Genomic DNA, 13585 nt, shown 5'->3' with positions numbered 1-13585 from the left:
GGATGGATGGATGGATGGATGGATGGATGGATGGATGGATGGATGGAAATAAGTTATGTTAATCTCTTTATTCACTCCCTAGTGACAGGCTGTGAACTTCCTCCAAATTTTGCCTACAATGTAAAAATGGACCGAACAAATTCTACCAGCATCCTGATGAATATATCAACCTCTTATTTTACCATTTTGTTATTATAAAAGGGATTAAAATATGTTTGGAAGACATATGGCATTGACATGGGAAGCCACCATATTATCACATGACGCCTTTAAATAATGAATGTGTCTCTGGAAATGAAAAATTACTTCTAGTCAACTTGGTACACAACGGCAGGCTCCATTCAGGAGAAGATAAAGCGCATCTGTTTGTCAAGACAAAAATACTCAACTAGTGATTTGTTTTGAGTCACGTTCATTTTATTTTACATATTTTCTGCTCTGTGGAAGATTGATCTTGGTTTATTCAAACAGGGAAATTAGCATTTTTTGTGAAAAAGCAGCTAAAACTGTATTGTTTGTTAAAACAAGAAAAACTGAATTAAATTAGCTAAACTGTCCTACAAGCTAAAGTTAGCAAACTTGTAGTCACAACCAAAAGTTGACTAAATTGTAGCTAAAATCCTAAATTAGCAAATGAGTGGCAAAAAGCTAAAAGTTGACTCATCCCTATTTGCAGCAAAATTTTGGCTAAGACGTGGGTAGATTGTAGCTAGAAACCAAGATTAACAAAACTGAAGCTACAATCTAAAACTAGTTAAACTAAGCTAAAGTTAGCAAACATAGCTACAAAATAAAGTTACCGATAGTTAAAGTTAAAATTTGCAAATGAGTAGCTAAAAGCTAAAACTTTGCCTAAAAGCTTAAACAAGCAAAATTGCAGCTAAAGGCTAAGCTAAACTGTAGATAGAAATAAGATTACAAAAACTTTAGCTTCAGTCTCACACTAGTTCAGCTGTGGCTACAAGCTAAAATAAGCTAAATTGTAGCTCAAATGAGCTTAAGAAAACAAAAATAAAGCATGATTGCTTAAGTAGATTTCAAATAAAACAGTGTTTTGAAAAAAATTGCAAATATCTCAATTAATTTGTATGGGATTTTTTTGTTAAAAAAAGTTTTTGAAAAGTATAACATTCACAAATACGAAAAGTTGTAACACTTGAGTCTTGATTGGACTGAACATTTTTATATTTGAGTAGAACAAAGTAGAATACCTTGATTTCAACGTGTGAACGCACAGACAGAACAAGTGAAGTGTGGATGCTGACTCAGTGTTCGCACCTTGTGTGCAGGCCCATGTGTTGAGTTGTGTACTCACATCAAGCTCTGATTCACATGATTTACAGGTCTCTCTTGTAAAGGAGTCCTTAATACGACTAACCTTATAAATAAAGGGTGAATTAATCCCCATCATCTCCACTCAGTTCTTTTGGAAAATTATATTTTGAAGAAAAACGTCTGTTACAGTAGTAATAACAGGGGAAACAGGCCCTGGTGGCCAAATGTCACCTATAGTTACTTTCTCTTGTGTTTAGTAAAAAAAAGGAAGATCATACTTTTGTCAAAAACACACAACTTCCTTGTTGTTACCGCATAATCTACATCTTCAGATTCTCATTCTTTTATGCCAGAATTTTTACATCCTAACACATCAGTAGAGAAGAGACTGCAATGACTGTAAATATTATAGGTAGTAGACACAACTCAACACCTTTGCGTCCATCTTTGTGTTATTCCAGTATTCAAAGTTTAGACACACAAAAAATAAGTTTGTGTGTTTGTCTGTGTTAGCAAAATGTGTCATACTGGTCAGATTTGATTGAAACCCATAAAGAAATGGCTGGATGTTCCTCTACAGCTGACACACTTACAGAGCAGCTCGGGGACTCGCAGCCATGATGGAGGTGCTTGTGTTTTTACAGTGACACTGAGTGAGCTCCGGCCGCTCGGAGTGTCGCCTCGTGTTACAGTAGTGTGTTTCTCCTGCAGGAGCAGGACGGAGGAGCTGGAGGTTCTGAGCCAGCCTCCATCCCGGCTCCTCCCGCAGCCTCGCGCCGCGCGGCTCATCAATAGGCGGCGGCGCATTTGAATAATACGCGAGCGCTTGGACTGGAGCCAATCAGCTGTCGGGGGCTCGTGATAAATCGCAATGCATTATTGATAATAATAATTACGGTGACATGCGCATTTCCACTCCAGGGGCTAATTTTCCAAGACGAAGGATTTGTTGAAGAAGGGGAGGAAGTTTTCCTGCGCCTCTTTGCTCCGGATGGTTGCACCATGTCGAGGCGCAAGCAGTCCAAGCCGCAGCACATCAACTCTGACGAGCCCGGCGCCGAGCCCACGGGTGAGTTCCTCCACGCGCAGCCGAGCTGGGAACCTGGGAACCGTTCCCCCAAAACACGCGTGCCTTGTTCTCCGTTTGAAACTGGAAGGAGTGGTGATTTGTGCTGGTTCTGTCGCACTTTGACCTGCTGCTGGCCGCGGTTAGCCTGGACCAGCCGCAGCCCTGAGAGGACAGAACGGTTTGGAGACGGACACAAACAAACACAGGTGCTCGGCGACATCTTGGAGCTGTGCTTCCTTCAGACCCGCCGCTTGTTGGAACTTCTTCTTTAGTTTCTGCGGCTTCGTGTCTGAAATGTGCGACACTTTGGCTCAGTGGTTTCGGCCAGCGCTTTGAACTTTTAGGCGTTTCTAAAGTGGCTCAAAGAATTTAGTTTCACCAAAACTCACGTCTGAGACTAAAACAGACTTTTATCCGCACGTGCATTCTCGTCTGCTCCGTTTTAATGGAGTTAAATTTTAATTGTGTCTAATTTAATTCAGCACTTTGATTTGGTTTTATTGGAAACAAAATTAGCTTTTTTTAAAAAAAGTTATCCAAAAAAGTGCAGCGTGACTCTGGGGTAAGCTGACCAAGGCAATAAATCCCCAGTTTAATGCGTGACTGTTTCCTTTACTACATGCGTGGGGCGGTGGGGGATGGAGGCTTTTTGTGGAGACTGGGTGGGGGTTACTTTCTTTTTTTGGTGCTGCCACACACAAGCTCCAGATGAAGTTGCACATTTCTCCGTTTGGTCTTCATGAAACCTTTGAATGAAGCGGTGTTGGGCTGTGGGTGTTCAGAGATCTGCTGTTCGGGCTGGCCTCGTGTCAGATCCTGTAAAGGGGATCACATCAGGTCACGCGCCGTCAAGTGGGAAACCATGAATTAATGAGCTCATTATAAGTTTCTGTTTGATACATGGCACGGTTTGATGCTTTTTCAGTCACATTGCGCATATTTCCCCAAGTCAGTCCTGTCCAGATCATCCCACATGTTTTCCCTTGATGGTCCAATGCAGACTGGTTCTGTTCTGATGGTGACCCAGCCTCTGGTTGGATGAATAAAAAGTGACTGCAGCGGTTCGGTCTTTCTCTGCTGTGAAAATGTTCAGTTAATGAAACTGTATATGCAGATTAGTGACTTGGCTGATCTTGGGACATCAAAACAAGTGTAAAAGTTGTTTTTTTACAAAATATATTTAACGTAAAGTTTTTATTTTACACAGAATTTCGGGAGTTTTTTTTGTGTACTCTAACTCCAGAGCTGCAATTTTAGATGTATTACTCTTTCTCTTTTGGAATGTTGAGTTTCTCAAAGATAGATTGCCCTCTGCTGGCTCTGCAGACAAAAAGGCAAATTCACACTTTTAACACCTGTCCTTAAAGAGAGAAATCAAAAAGAAACTTCTAAAACATTATTGAATAACAAGAGAACGCCTTTATGTGGTAATTCCACATTTCTTCAAGATCACCAAGCCTTTTTTCTTTTTTTATTTAATGTATTAGTGAATGAGTATTGTTTAAAAGATGGAAACATTCCTGCATTTCAGAAGTCCTGACTTTATAAATACCATTCATGTAAATGTTATGTTTTCTCATTCAAGGGATTCTTCGTGATGATCAAGGTGAGGACACTGAGAACGACGTGAAGAGATTAAGGATGGATGAAACCAGAGTCTGTAACAAGTGCTGTGCAGAATACTTTGATGAAGCAGAGTTTGCTGAGCATGAAAAGAATTGCACAAAAAATCAGCAAGTGGTCATCATGAAGGAGGGAGATGGTAATGAGGTGCCTGAAGAGTATTCACAAGGGTCTCCTGAAGGCCTTAACAGTGATCATGATGATAGCCAGTCCAGCAGTCATTCCAATACAGATCAACACGAAAGAACAGAAGAGGAGTCCAGCATGAATGCAGAGGACTCGGGTCATCATGATCACAGAGAGATGTCTGCTAGTCCTGAGATGATTTACCTGCCTTCACCCAAAATGCAAGATTCAAATGTCACTCTTGAATCCATGCCTAACACTAAAATGGCTGTCTCTCGGCATCCTTCAAATGCACCTCAGACATCACCACAGGATGTCCTCCAGGCCATCCCCATCATCCTGGAACAGCTTGTGTGCCTTCAACAACAGCAGCTACAGCAAATTCAGCTCACAGAGCAGATTAGAATTCAGGTAGCAATGATGACCCCACAAGGTCTGCAGTCAACAGTAGGGGGTGCAGTGGACCCCCTGAAAGCCCTCGGTGCACATCTCTCTCAACAGCTGTCTGCTGCAGCAGCTCTGATAGGCAAAAGAACTGGTAGTCAGAGCCTCTCTATGGAGACAATAAAGCAAGGTAAAATACATTTGCCTACTGGTATTCCTACCTCTCTCAGTGCAGGACTGGGACCAATGTCTACTAAAACAGACATACTGAAGGGTGTTCCAGATCTGGCTGGTCGTTTGCCAGCATTACTGTCACAGTCTCCAGGTGTCATGGGTTTCCCTAGCACCTTCAATGGCATCCAAGCAGGGATTGAGTCGTCTAAAAAGTTAAAGGCAAAGATGCTGACCCTCCCACCAGAACCAAAGCACGGGGACTCGTTGTACAAGCACAAGTGTAAATACTGTGGAAAGACCTTTGGCAATGACAGTGCCCTTCAAATCCATTTGCGTTCTCACACTGGAGAGAGGCCTTTCAAGTGCAACATCTGTGGAAACCGCTTCACAACCAAAGGAAACCTCAAAGTTCATTTTCAGAGGCATAAAGACAAGTATCCTAACATCAGCATGAATCCTCATCCTGTGCCAGAGCATCTTGATAATATTCCCACCAGCAGTGGCATTCCCTTTGGTATGTCTGTTCCTATTGATGAGTCTAATATGACTGAAAGTAAGCCTATCCTTGGTCCTCAAGCAGCTGGGTTCAACCCACAGTCTATACAAGGATTCAAACCACCTTTTGATAGCATTGGGAGCGATCAGTTTTCTCAAAGACCCTCTCCATCAACAAGTGATGGCTCCCCATCCGTTTCCTCTATGTTTGGCCAAGATTTGGGGCTGGATCCAAATCCAAAAGATCCTAAAGAACTGCTTGGTGCACTGCATCACATAAATGGAAGTACCCTTCCTGGAGAACCAAGCTCTGGAACAGCAAAGCTTCAGCAAATGGTGGATGGCCTGGAGAAGAGGACCAATGATCCCAATGAGTGTGTCATTTGCCACAGGGTGCTCAGTTGCCAGAGCTCACTCAAAATGCATTACCGTACACACACAGGAGAGAGGCCATATAAGTGCAAAATCTGTGGTCGTGCTTTCTCCACAAAGGGTAACCTCAAGGCTCACTATGGAGTGCACAGAGCCAACACTCCTCTTAAAATGCAACATTCATGTCCTATCTGCCAGAAGAAGTTTACAAATGCTGTTGTTTTGCAGCAGCACATTCGTATGCATATGGGAGGGCAGATTCCCAACACACCGATGCCAGAAAATCAGTTTGAGGCAGCAGAAACAATGGAGCCCCCTCTACCAGCAGAGAAGCCTATTGATAACATTAGATTTGAATCATGCGTGGAGGAGCGTGAGCCAGAGTTGAACTCCCAGAAGACAAATGACTCTTCAAGTTCCCTCCCATCCACTTCGGAGGAGCAGCCACAAAAGCATCCAGCCCCTACTACTTTTTCCAGCCTAGATGTTCTGAAGAACCTTACTTCTGCTCTTGTGCTGAAACGACAGAGTAGCACTGCTTCAGAGAGCGACGCAACATCCAAAGAGTCACCTCTGGCTCAGAGAGAACAGGAATACCAGAATGGTCGCAGTCCTGCTGTTTCTGACTCAGCCATGTCCTTTCACTCATCTTCCCCAGTAAACATTTGTATCAAGTCCCCCGAGTCAGCTGTTGATGAATTTGCCCATAGTCTGTCAAAACAAGAGTCTGATGTTGTACAAGATGGCAGCGAGTCAAGTGGAGCTCTTGACCTCACAGCTTCTAGCAGCTTTATTCCCAGAGTGGTTAAAGAAGAACCCAGCATACCATTCACAAATGGAGACTACAGTAAGTGTAATGTTTGTTAGACCCATGGTAGACGTTTTTATCATAAATGTGTGCATATAAATATAATTTGTTTTTCCCCTCTTACATCAGCAGGTCCTAGCAACACACCATTCATGAAAATTCCTCCAAGTCTGGGCAGTCTGGAGGTGAAGATTACTACTGAAAATCCTTTGGGCCCTCACGGGTTGTTCAGCTCTCAGATGCCTCAGGGAACGGCCTTACCCTCCTCCATCTCCACTGCACCACGCCGGTCGACCAAACAGCATACATGTAATGCCTGTGGCAAGAACTTCTCCTCTGCCAGCGCCTTGCAGATCCATGAGCGCACTCATACAGGTGAGAAGCCTTTTGCCTGCAACATCTGTGGCAGGGCTTTCACCACAAAGGGAAATTTAAAAGTAAGTATTGCTAAAGGTTGTGCATCATACCTGCATTGAGATATATTTATTTTATTTGGATTATAACTATATGCATCTTCCTCACTCCTCAAAGGTGCATATTGGCACTCACATGTGGAACAACACGTCACGCCGTGGCCAGCGTCTTTCTCTGGATAATCCCATGGCTTTGATGGCAATGAGCTCTGATGCCAAGATGCTGCCAGAAATTATGCCTGCGCCCAAAGAGCTTAGCACACCACCAATTAACTTTGATCCATCCTTGTGGAACCAGTATGCTGCTGCTTTCAGTGGTGGCCTGACCATGAAGACCAATGAAATTTCTGTTATTCAGGGAGGTGGCATCCCGCTCCCTGGAAGCCCTGCTAGTGGGCCACTTATTGGATCCACTGGAGGCCTGCTGAAGATTGATGGGTCCCAGTCTGGCTTGCCTGCTACAATGGCTGAAATTGAGAAAAGTAGCTCTGATAGCGTGCCAAAGCCACAGTTCCCACATTTCATGGAGGAGGGTAAAATAGCAGTAAATTAAGATTTTTTTTTTTTACTATTAGGCATTTTTCCTTAAATTTGTGAATGTCAACATATTTTGAATGAGGTACAATCGATATTCAGAAAGAACCTTGAAGAATTCCATCTAGATTAGTTGTTTTTTCTCCATTTAAAAACTCCTAAACTCAGTGATTCAAGTGTTTAAGTTTAGTTGAACTTGATTATAACTACTGTAGTTGTACTTTTATTTTATACAAACATATATACGGGTATTTTCTCCTGTGATCTTTACTTGTTTTGCTGTCTATCCAGAAGTTTGAATGTATAACTTACTTGAAAATGCTTTATTTCTGACATGTCTTCTTGATAACTGAAGGATTATGACTTTGTGAGGAAAGGTTTCAGGGCATGAGTTTTTATGGACTCCACTGGACACAACCTTAGTGTTCTGAAATAATGTTATGGTTAACTGTATTTGTCCTTAAAGACTACTTTTCTTCCTGTTGTGTTCCATATGTTTTATGACATTGTACATTTTGTTGTAGTAGTAAACGTCATTAGCTTTTCTTAAATTGAAGGAGCTTTTGATCAGATTATACTATTTACTTTTCATATTTAATCAGTCCTACAGCCCAGTCAGTTTTATTAGCTTATGTAGATTATAAAACATTTTATTACATTGGTGCCAAGATCCAGTCGTTCACACATACCTTTTACCAAGTGCCTAATCTTAAATTAAACTTGCATTTTATGGCACTATTAGGTTGTTACACTCAGACTGAAAACTTGGTGTGTTCTTCTGTGAAGTGTGGCGTACATTTCAAAGCTGTCATATTCATAGTTCACTGAAGATTGTTTTTTTTTTAACCCACCAACTTCACTTTCCACTTGCAGAGCAGCACGTAGCTGCTGATGTTCTCATGCCTGCACTTTATTTCTGGTTTTAGTTTCATTTACATTTCACTGTTTTTATTGTGAAGACTAAATGAGGACAAAGGAACAATTTGGTCAACGTTGTCGTCTTGCCATGATTATTCACATTTGTCAAGAATGTTTTTGTAATGTATTTCTTGGTGAACTTCAGCTTGTAGCAGATTTATTTATAAAACACAAAGTGCATGAGTTTAGGGGTGAGTTCTACCTCATGTTTTTAAGTTGTTCCCCCAGCACCCCTTACACTCAATGCAATGTTCTGTATATTTTCTGACACACGTTTTTGTTCTTTTTTTAACTTTTGAGTATGCTATAGAAATGTTCATTCGCAACCTGCTGAGTTGGAAAGTAATGAATGTATCACTGGACACTTTACACAACTCAGACTGGTCAGAGTACATCGTAAGCTCCTGCTGTTCATTCCTTATCGATATGCATTTGCCAAGTTGTGCCTTTCTTTAGCAAACCATGTCAACTGCTTTCAAGTTGCTTCCACACTTCAAGGAACGTGGAGCCAATTTGATATGTTTACAGTGTACTTTTTTGTTCACAAGTTTCCTTCAGTTAAATGTTTTCTGATTTTGAAAAATAAAATCAGGGTGACTTTTTGACATTCTTCCTGTCATTTCTCCGCAGCTAATCAAGCACGTTCGTTTGTGGAAGAGTTCCTTAACACTAATTTGTTTTATCCCTGGCTAACCTGCACATGAAATCCCTAATTAACATTAATTCACCTTCAGGTGATTCCAGTGAAACCAGTGAAAACTTTTCTTTCTATTCTCATTTGCTGCCAGTATCCATTAATCCAGTGGCATTTTGCATTCTCAACGATAAATTATTTGCATCCACAACTGAAGCATGCATCCACTTTAGGTCAACTACATTAGGCACTTCCTCTACAATGTTTTTAATGATGCGGTCCTTTGCATAATTGTCCTTATACTAACTGATGTCTTAAACACAAACTCTGGGGTAGTTAAAGTACGGATAAACAACTCGCATTATGTTAAAGTTTAGAAAGTGAATTGTAGTTTATTTGTATTTTTCTTTTTGATGATGAAGGATTTTACTTGACTCATCCATGGAACATTTACAAAAAATAAAGACACAGGCTTCCAAAGAAAATCACTCCTATAAAGAATGATCAGGTTTCATGCATGGTTGGAATGTTGCACAAGATTGAATCATGAAAACAAATACTTATTTTCATAAAAGTTGCCACACCAGATCATAATAACGATTGACGTTCCCATACCAATGTCAGAGACACAGGGCCAAGTTGTGGCATGCAAATAAGAGTTCTTGTAGCCATTACACATACAAATACTGCATTTTGCAACAGTGGCATACAATCACCCATCTCTAATTTTATTGACTTTAATAAATGTTTGCACCTGACTGCAGTGTTGTAACATGAACCTGAGGTCTAGACACAGGTGGGTGTATTCAGGACTGTCCACTGCTCATGATCAGAGTTATAAATGTCTAGTGTTATGGAAGTTCATGGTCTTTATTGTTAAAATGTTTAATTATATTGACTATATTTAACATGCGTGGCACAGATAAACCTTTTCCATATGAATTTGCTGTTTATAAAGAGTTTGAACAAATTAGGTTCCCATTGAATGAATAAGAGCTTTGCTTGATTATGTGTCAACATTTGTATTACTTTCAAACTTAAGTGTTTGCTCCAATGGACTGCAGAGATCAGCCTACATATTCACCCAGAAATATTGTTATACAGTTTTATATTAATATGGATTTGCTAATGTAAGTCCTAGCATTCCTTGAAGGTAATGCATATCGCCCGCCCTCTCACTTCCAGAGTTCCGAACCATGATCATCTTATGGTAAGTGACAAAGTTGCAGAAGTTTCTTAGTCAAGTTTTGCAAATAATGTCATTTAACAGATGTTGAGCTAAAGCTGTTTGTAGCTGAGTTTATATTTTGTTTTGACTATTGTTGTAGCCTACTTGAACTGGGGTGACTAAATTTAATCAGTAGATGTATATTTAATTGGTCTGCATGAGGGATTAGTGATTAGCACTCTTGCCTCACTGCAAGAAGTTCCTGAGTTCAGTCCCTGATTTGGACCTGCTGTATTTTTGAGCAGAGTTGGCATGTTCTTGTGTTTGCGCAGGTTTTTTTCCGGGTACTCTGGTTTAATTCCACCCACAGTGTAAAAACGTTCATGTTTAGGCAGTCTCCAGGCCTCCCTTGCAAAAGAGATCTGTGAACTCAATGGAATTTGTCTGGTTAAATAAACGTTAAAAATTAATAATTATTAATAATAATAATAATAATGATAATATTACTGATATCAATAATGATAGCTTTTTGAAAGTTTAATTAAAAATGGTTCAGTGACTTGTCAGACGTTTTGCTAACAAACAGTGTTGACACTACTGGTTAAACATCTGTAAAAGTGGCAGAGAGCAGTAAGTAGAAGAGAGGAGTTGTAGCCCATTATAGAGAACATTGTGTACATCACCCGCTCAGAGAGGGACTGCATCATGGACTATATTAATTTTTGTGTTAAGAAATACCGTACAATCAGGAAGGTATGTTTTTTTCTTTAACAACAAGCCCTGAATGACCCATGTAGAAGAAAGCTTTGCTAAATAAAAAGAAAGGGCTTTAAGATCAGGAAATAAAAAAGATCTGAAAAGTACCAGTAGGTAAAACTGGAGACTGGGAAGGGAAATGACAGCTACAGGAGGAAGTTGGAGGAATGCCTTCAACAAACCAACACCAGAGAGGTGTGGAGAAGTCTTTAAACCATATTTGACCATCTAACAAAGTTAAGTCAGGTCCCCTGGACTATGGAACACCAAAATGCTCAAAATTAAATAAATAAATAAATAAAGCATTAGGAAGTATCTAAGCTCATTATTATAAAAAAAAACAAATAAAATAAAATAATAATAATTTTATTCTTTTATTTCATAATTGTGTTTTTCATGGCTTATTTATTTCATAATTATGTTTGTTTATGACAGCTTATTTATTTCATAATGGCATTTTTCATAACGACTTATGTATTTCATAATGCTACTTTTCAACAGAATGACTTGAGCTGTCAATCAACATCAGTCAGTTGGACCAGCACACCCACTGGCTTCACATCCAGTAGTTTTCGTGAATACCTGCTCACTCACAAACATAATTTAGAGCTAATAATTTAGATATAATTTATAATTTAGAGCAAACAAATAATTGTCAAGAGTCTGAAAGACTTCTTCAGTCTGAGGAGCTGTATTCAGCTCAGCCTTATAAATAGCACTCTCTCCCTCGTGAGAGGCTGTGGCTGAGTGGTTAGAGCAGTCGTCCTCGGTTCGAATCCACCAGCAGTCACATGCCGAAGTGTCCCTGGGCAAGACACTGAACCCCTCGTTGCCTCTGATGTGTGTCCCATCAGTGTATGAATGTGATCTAAAGCTCTGATTAGTCTCTTTAGAATGATTTGTTCAATTATCTTTGTAGAGATCTAGTAGAGTGCTGTATGAATGGGTACATGAGGCACAGATTGTTTGTTGTAAAGAGCTTTGAGTATCTCGATAAGATAGAAAGGCGCTATATAAGTACAGTCCATTTAGTGGATCAACCAGTTTGTTGTTGACATCCACAACTAGCTGTTCACATGATCAAGGAGGATCATCAGCCTAACAATGGATCGTTAGCATCCTGAATGATACTAGCAGCAGATGTGAAGGCTCGGCCAGTGGGCGTGAAGGTCCAACCCACTGACGCTGATTGACAGCTGAAGTCATTCTGCTGAAAAGGGTCATTATGAAATAAATAAGCTATCGTGGAAAACACAATTATGAAATAAACGAATACAAATGACAACATTTTTTATTTCATAATGTTTTATTTATTTATTTAATTTTGAGCATTTTGGTGTTCCATACTAGACAGATAAAAAAAAGACAAGAAAAACTTGTTGAAACATGTCGTCTTTAATCCAAAATACTTCATCAGTCTGAGGAGCTGCAGTAAGCTCAGTTTTATAACTAGCCCCTTATCATAGTGGATCAACCAGTTTGTTGTTGACATCCAAAACTAGCTGTTCACTAGCTGTGACTTTGAAATTGGTAAAATTCCTATAAAATTAGCTAGTTTCCACAAACAAGTTATTTCTTTCTGGAAGATGATGTTTACCCATAACTTTTCTTCCCATATGTCATCCTTATGGAACAAGAGAGTGATAACATAATGTTTTTATGCTATTAGTGCTTAGTGTATTTTTAGTTTATGTTTTTTCTTAGTTCATATCTTAGATGTTATCATTGTTTTTCTTTTACATTTTTATTGTTGGATGTAACTGGGACCCTGTGTACATAATTTTGTTCGCAATAAAGAATAAAGACAATAAAGAATCTCTGACTCTGACTAACTGTTAACAGAAAGTCAATATTTATTAGAAATTGGTTTGAGTGTAGTATTCTGTTTATATCTGAATGTCTAGACTCAGATGGCAGTTTGCTAGATTTTATGTCCTTAAAGAAATATAATTTAAATTGTACACAAAAATAATACCAGCAAGTCTGTAAGGCCATTTCACTGGCTTTAAGGCAGTTAATATTCATTCAACCTTTATTTAGACAGGTAAATCCCATTGAGCCTCGAGGACTCATTTACAAGAGAGACCTGATTTCAACAAAAATGATGACAACAATGGACAACAGCAACAATAAACTGTTATAAAAAGTCATACAATTGTTTTTTTTTTTTTAACAAATGGGATGGCTAAAAAAGTAACAAAAAACAGCTAAAAAAACAAGCAAATGTAGAAAACTAAAAACAGGAACATGTCTGCATTGGTCCCTGCCAGGAGTCCAACAGATTTTTAGGGTGCATTCACACCAGCCCTGTTTAGTCCGCTTTAATCGAACTCTAGCTCGTTTTCCTAGAAAGTCAGGCTCGTTTAGGGAGGTGTGAACGCGCCATCGAACTCTGTCATGAAACAAAAAGGCGAACTCTGGCCCGGGCTAAAACCTAGGTCTCGTCCGGTAGAAGAGAACTCCAGCGCGGTTCGAGTACAGTGTGAATGTAAACAGACCGAGTCCTGCTCCACAGGGTAAACAAATACGCATTTCTCTGACCTTATATGGAGCCGTCAGCTGCCTTGTGTGAAAAACAATATTCTCCATGGTCTTCTGTCTCATCTTCTGTTCATGCTAAGTCCATTTTTGAAAAATGACAAAATATAACTCCTAAAACTGCTAAAACTTGATGCCACGTTGTTTTTATTTTTATTTACAGAAGAAGAAGAAGAAGTGTCTTCAGAGGTTTTTGTGTAGTTTCTTTCAGTAGTTCTTGGTGCAGCGCCCCCACAGGCGAGCGGGGGAATAGGTTGGTTCAACAGGTTGACTCGACTGCACAGTGCAGTGTGAATGC

The 13585-nt window shown here is 39.8% G+C and overlaps 1 protein-coding gene across 1 annotated transcript; it reads left to right on the top strand.

Annotated features, from left to right (window-relative positions):
* The first annotated feature begins 2277 nt into the window (after positions 1 to 2277).
* sall4 (spalt-like transcription factor 4) lies at positions 2278 to 7397 on the top strand. Its single transcript, XM_037683882.1, has 4 exons — positions 2278 to 2344; positions 3930 to 6365; positions 6456 to 6763; positions 6858 to 7397. Exons 1-4 carry the CDS (start codon positions 2278 to 2280, stop codon positions 7290 to 7292), a joined length of 3246 nt encoding a protein of 1081 aa, XP_037539810.1. The 3' UTR covers positions 7293 to 7397.
* The last annotated feature ends 6188 nt before the right edge of the window (positions 7398 to 13585 follow it).

This window comes from Nematolebias whitei, chromosome 11 (genome assembly GCF_014905685.2).
Source record: "Nematolebias whitei isolate Nwh7 chromosome 11, NemWhi1, whole genome shotgun sequence".
NCBI classification, from domain to species: domain Eukaryota; kingdom Metazoa; phylum Chordata; class Actinopteri; order Cyprinodontiformes; family Rivulidae; genus Nematolebias; species Nematolebias whitei.
The sequence above is the reverse complement of the archived record's forward strand: the minus strand, read 5'-3'. Positions and strand labels throughout refer to the sequence as shown.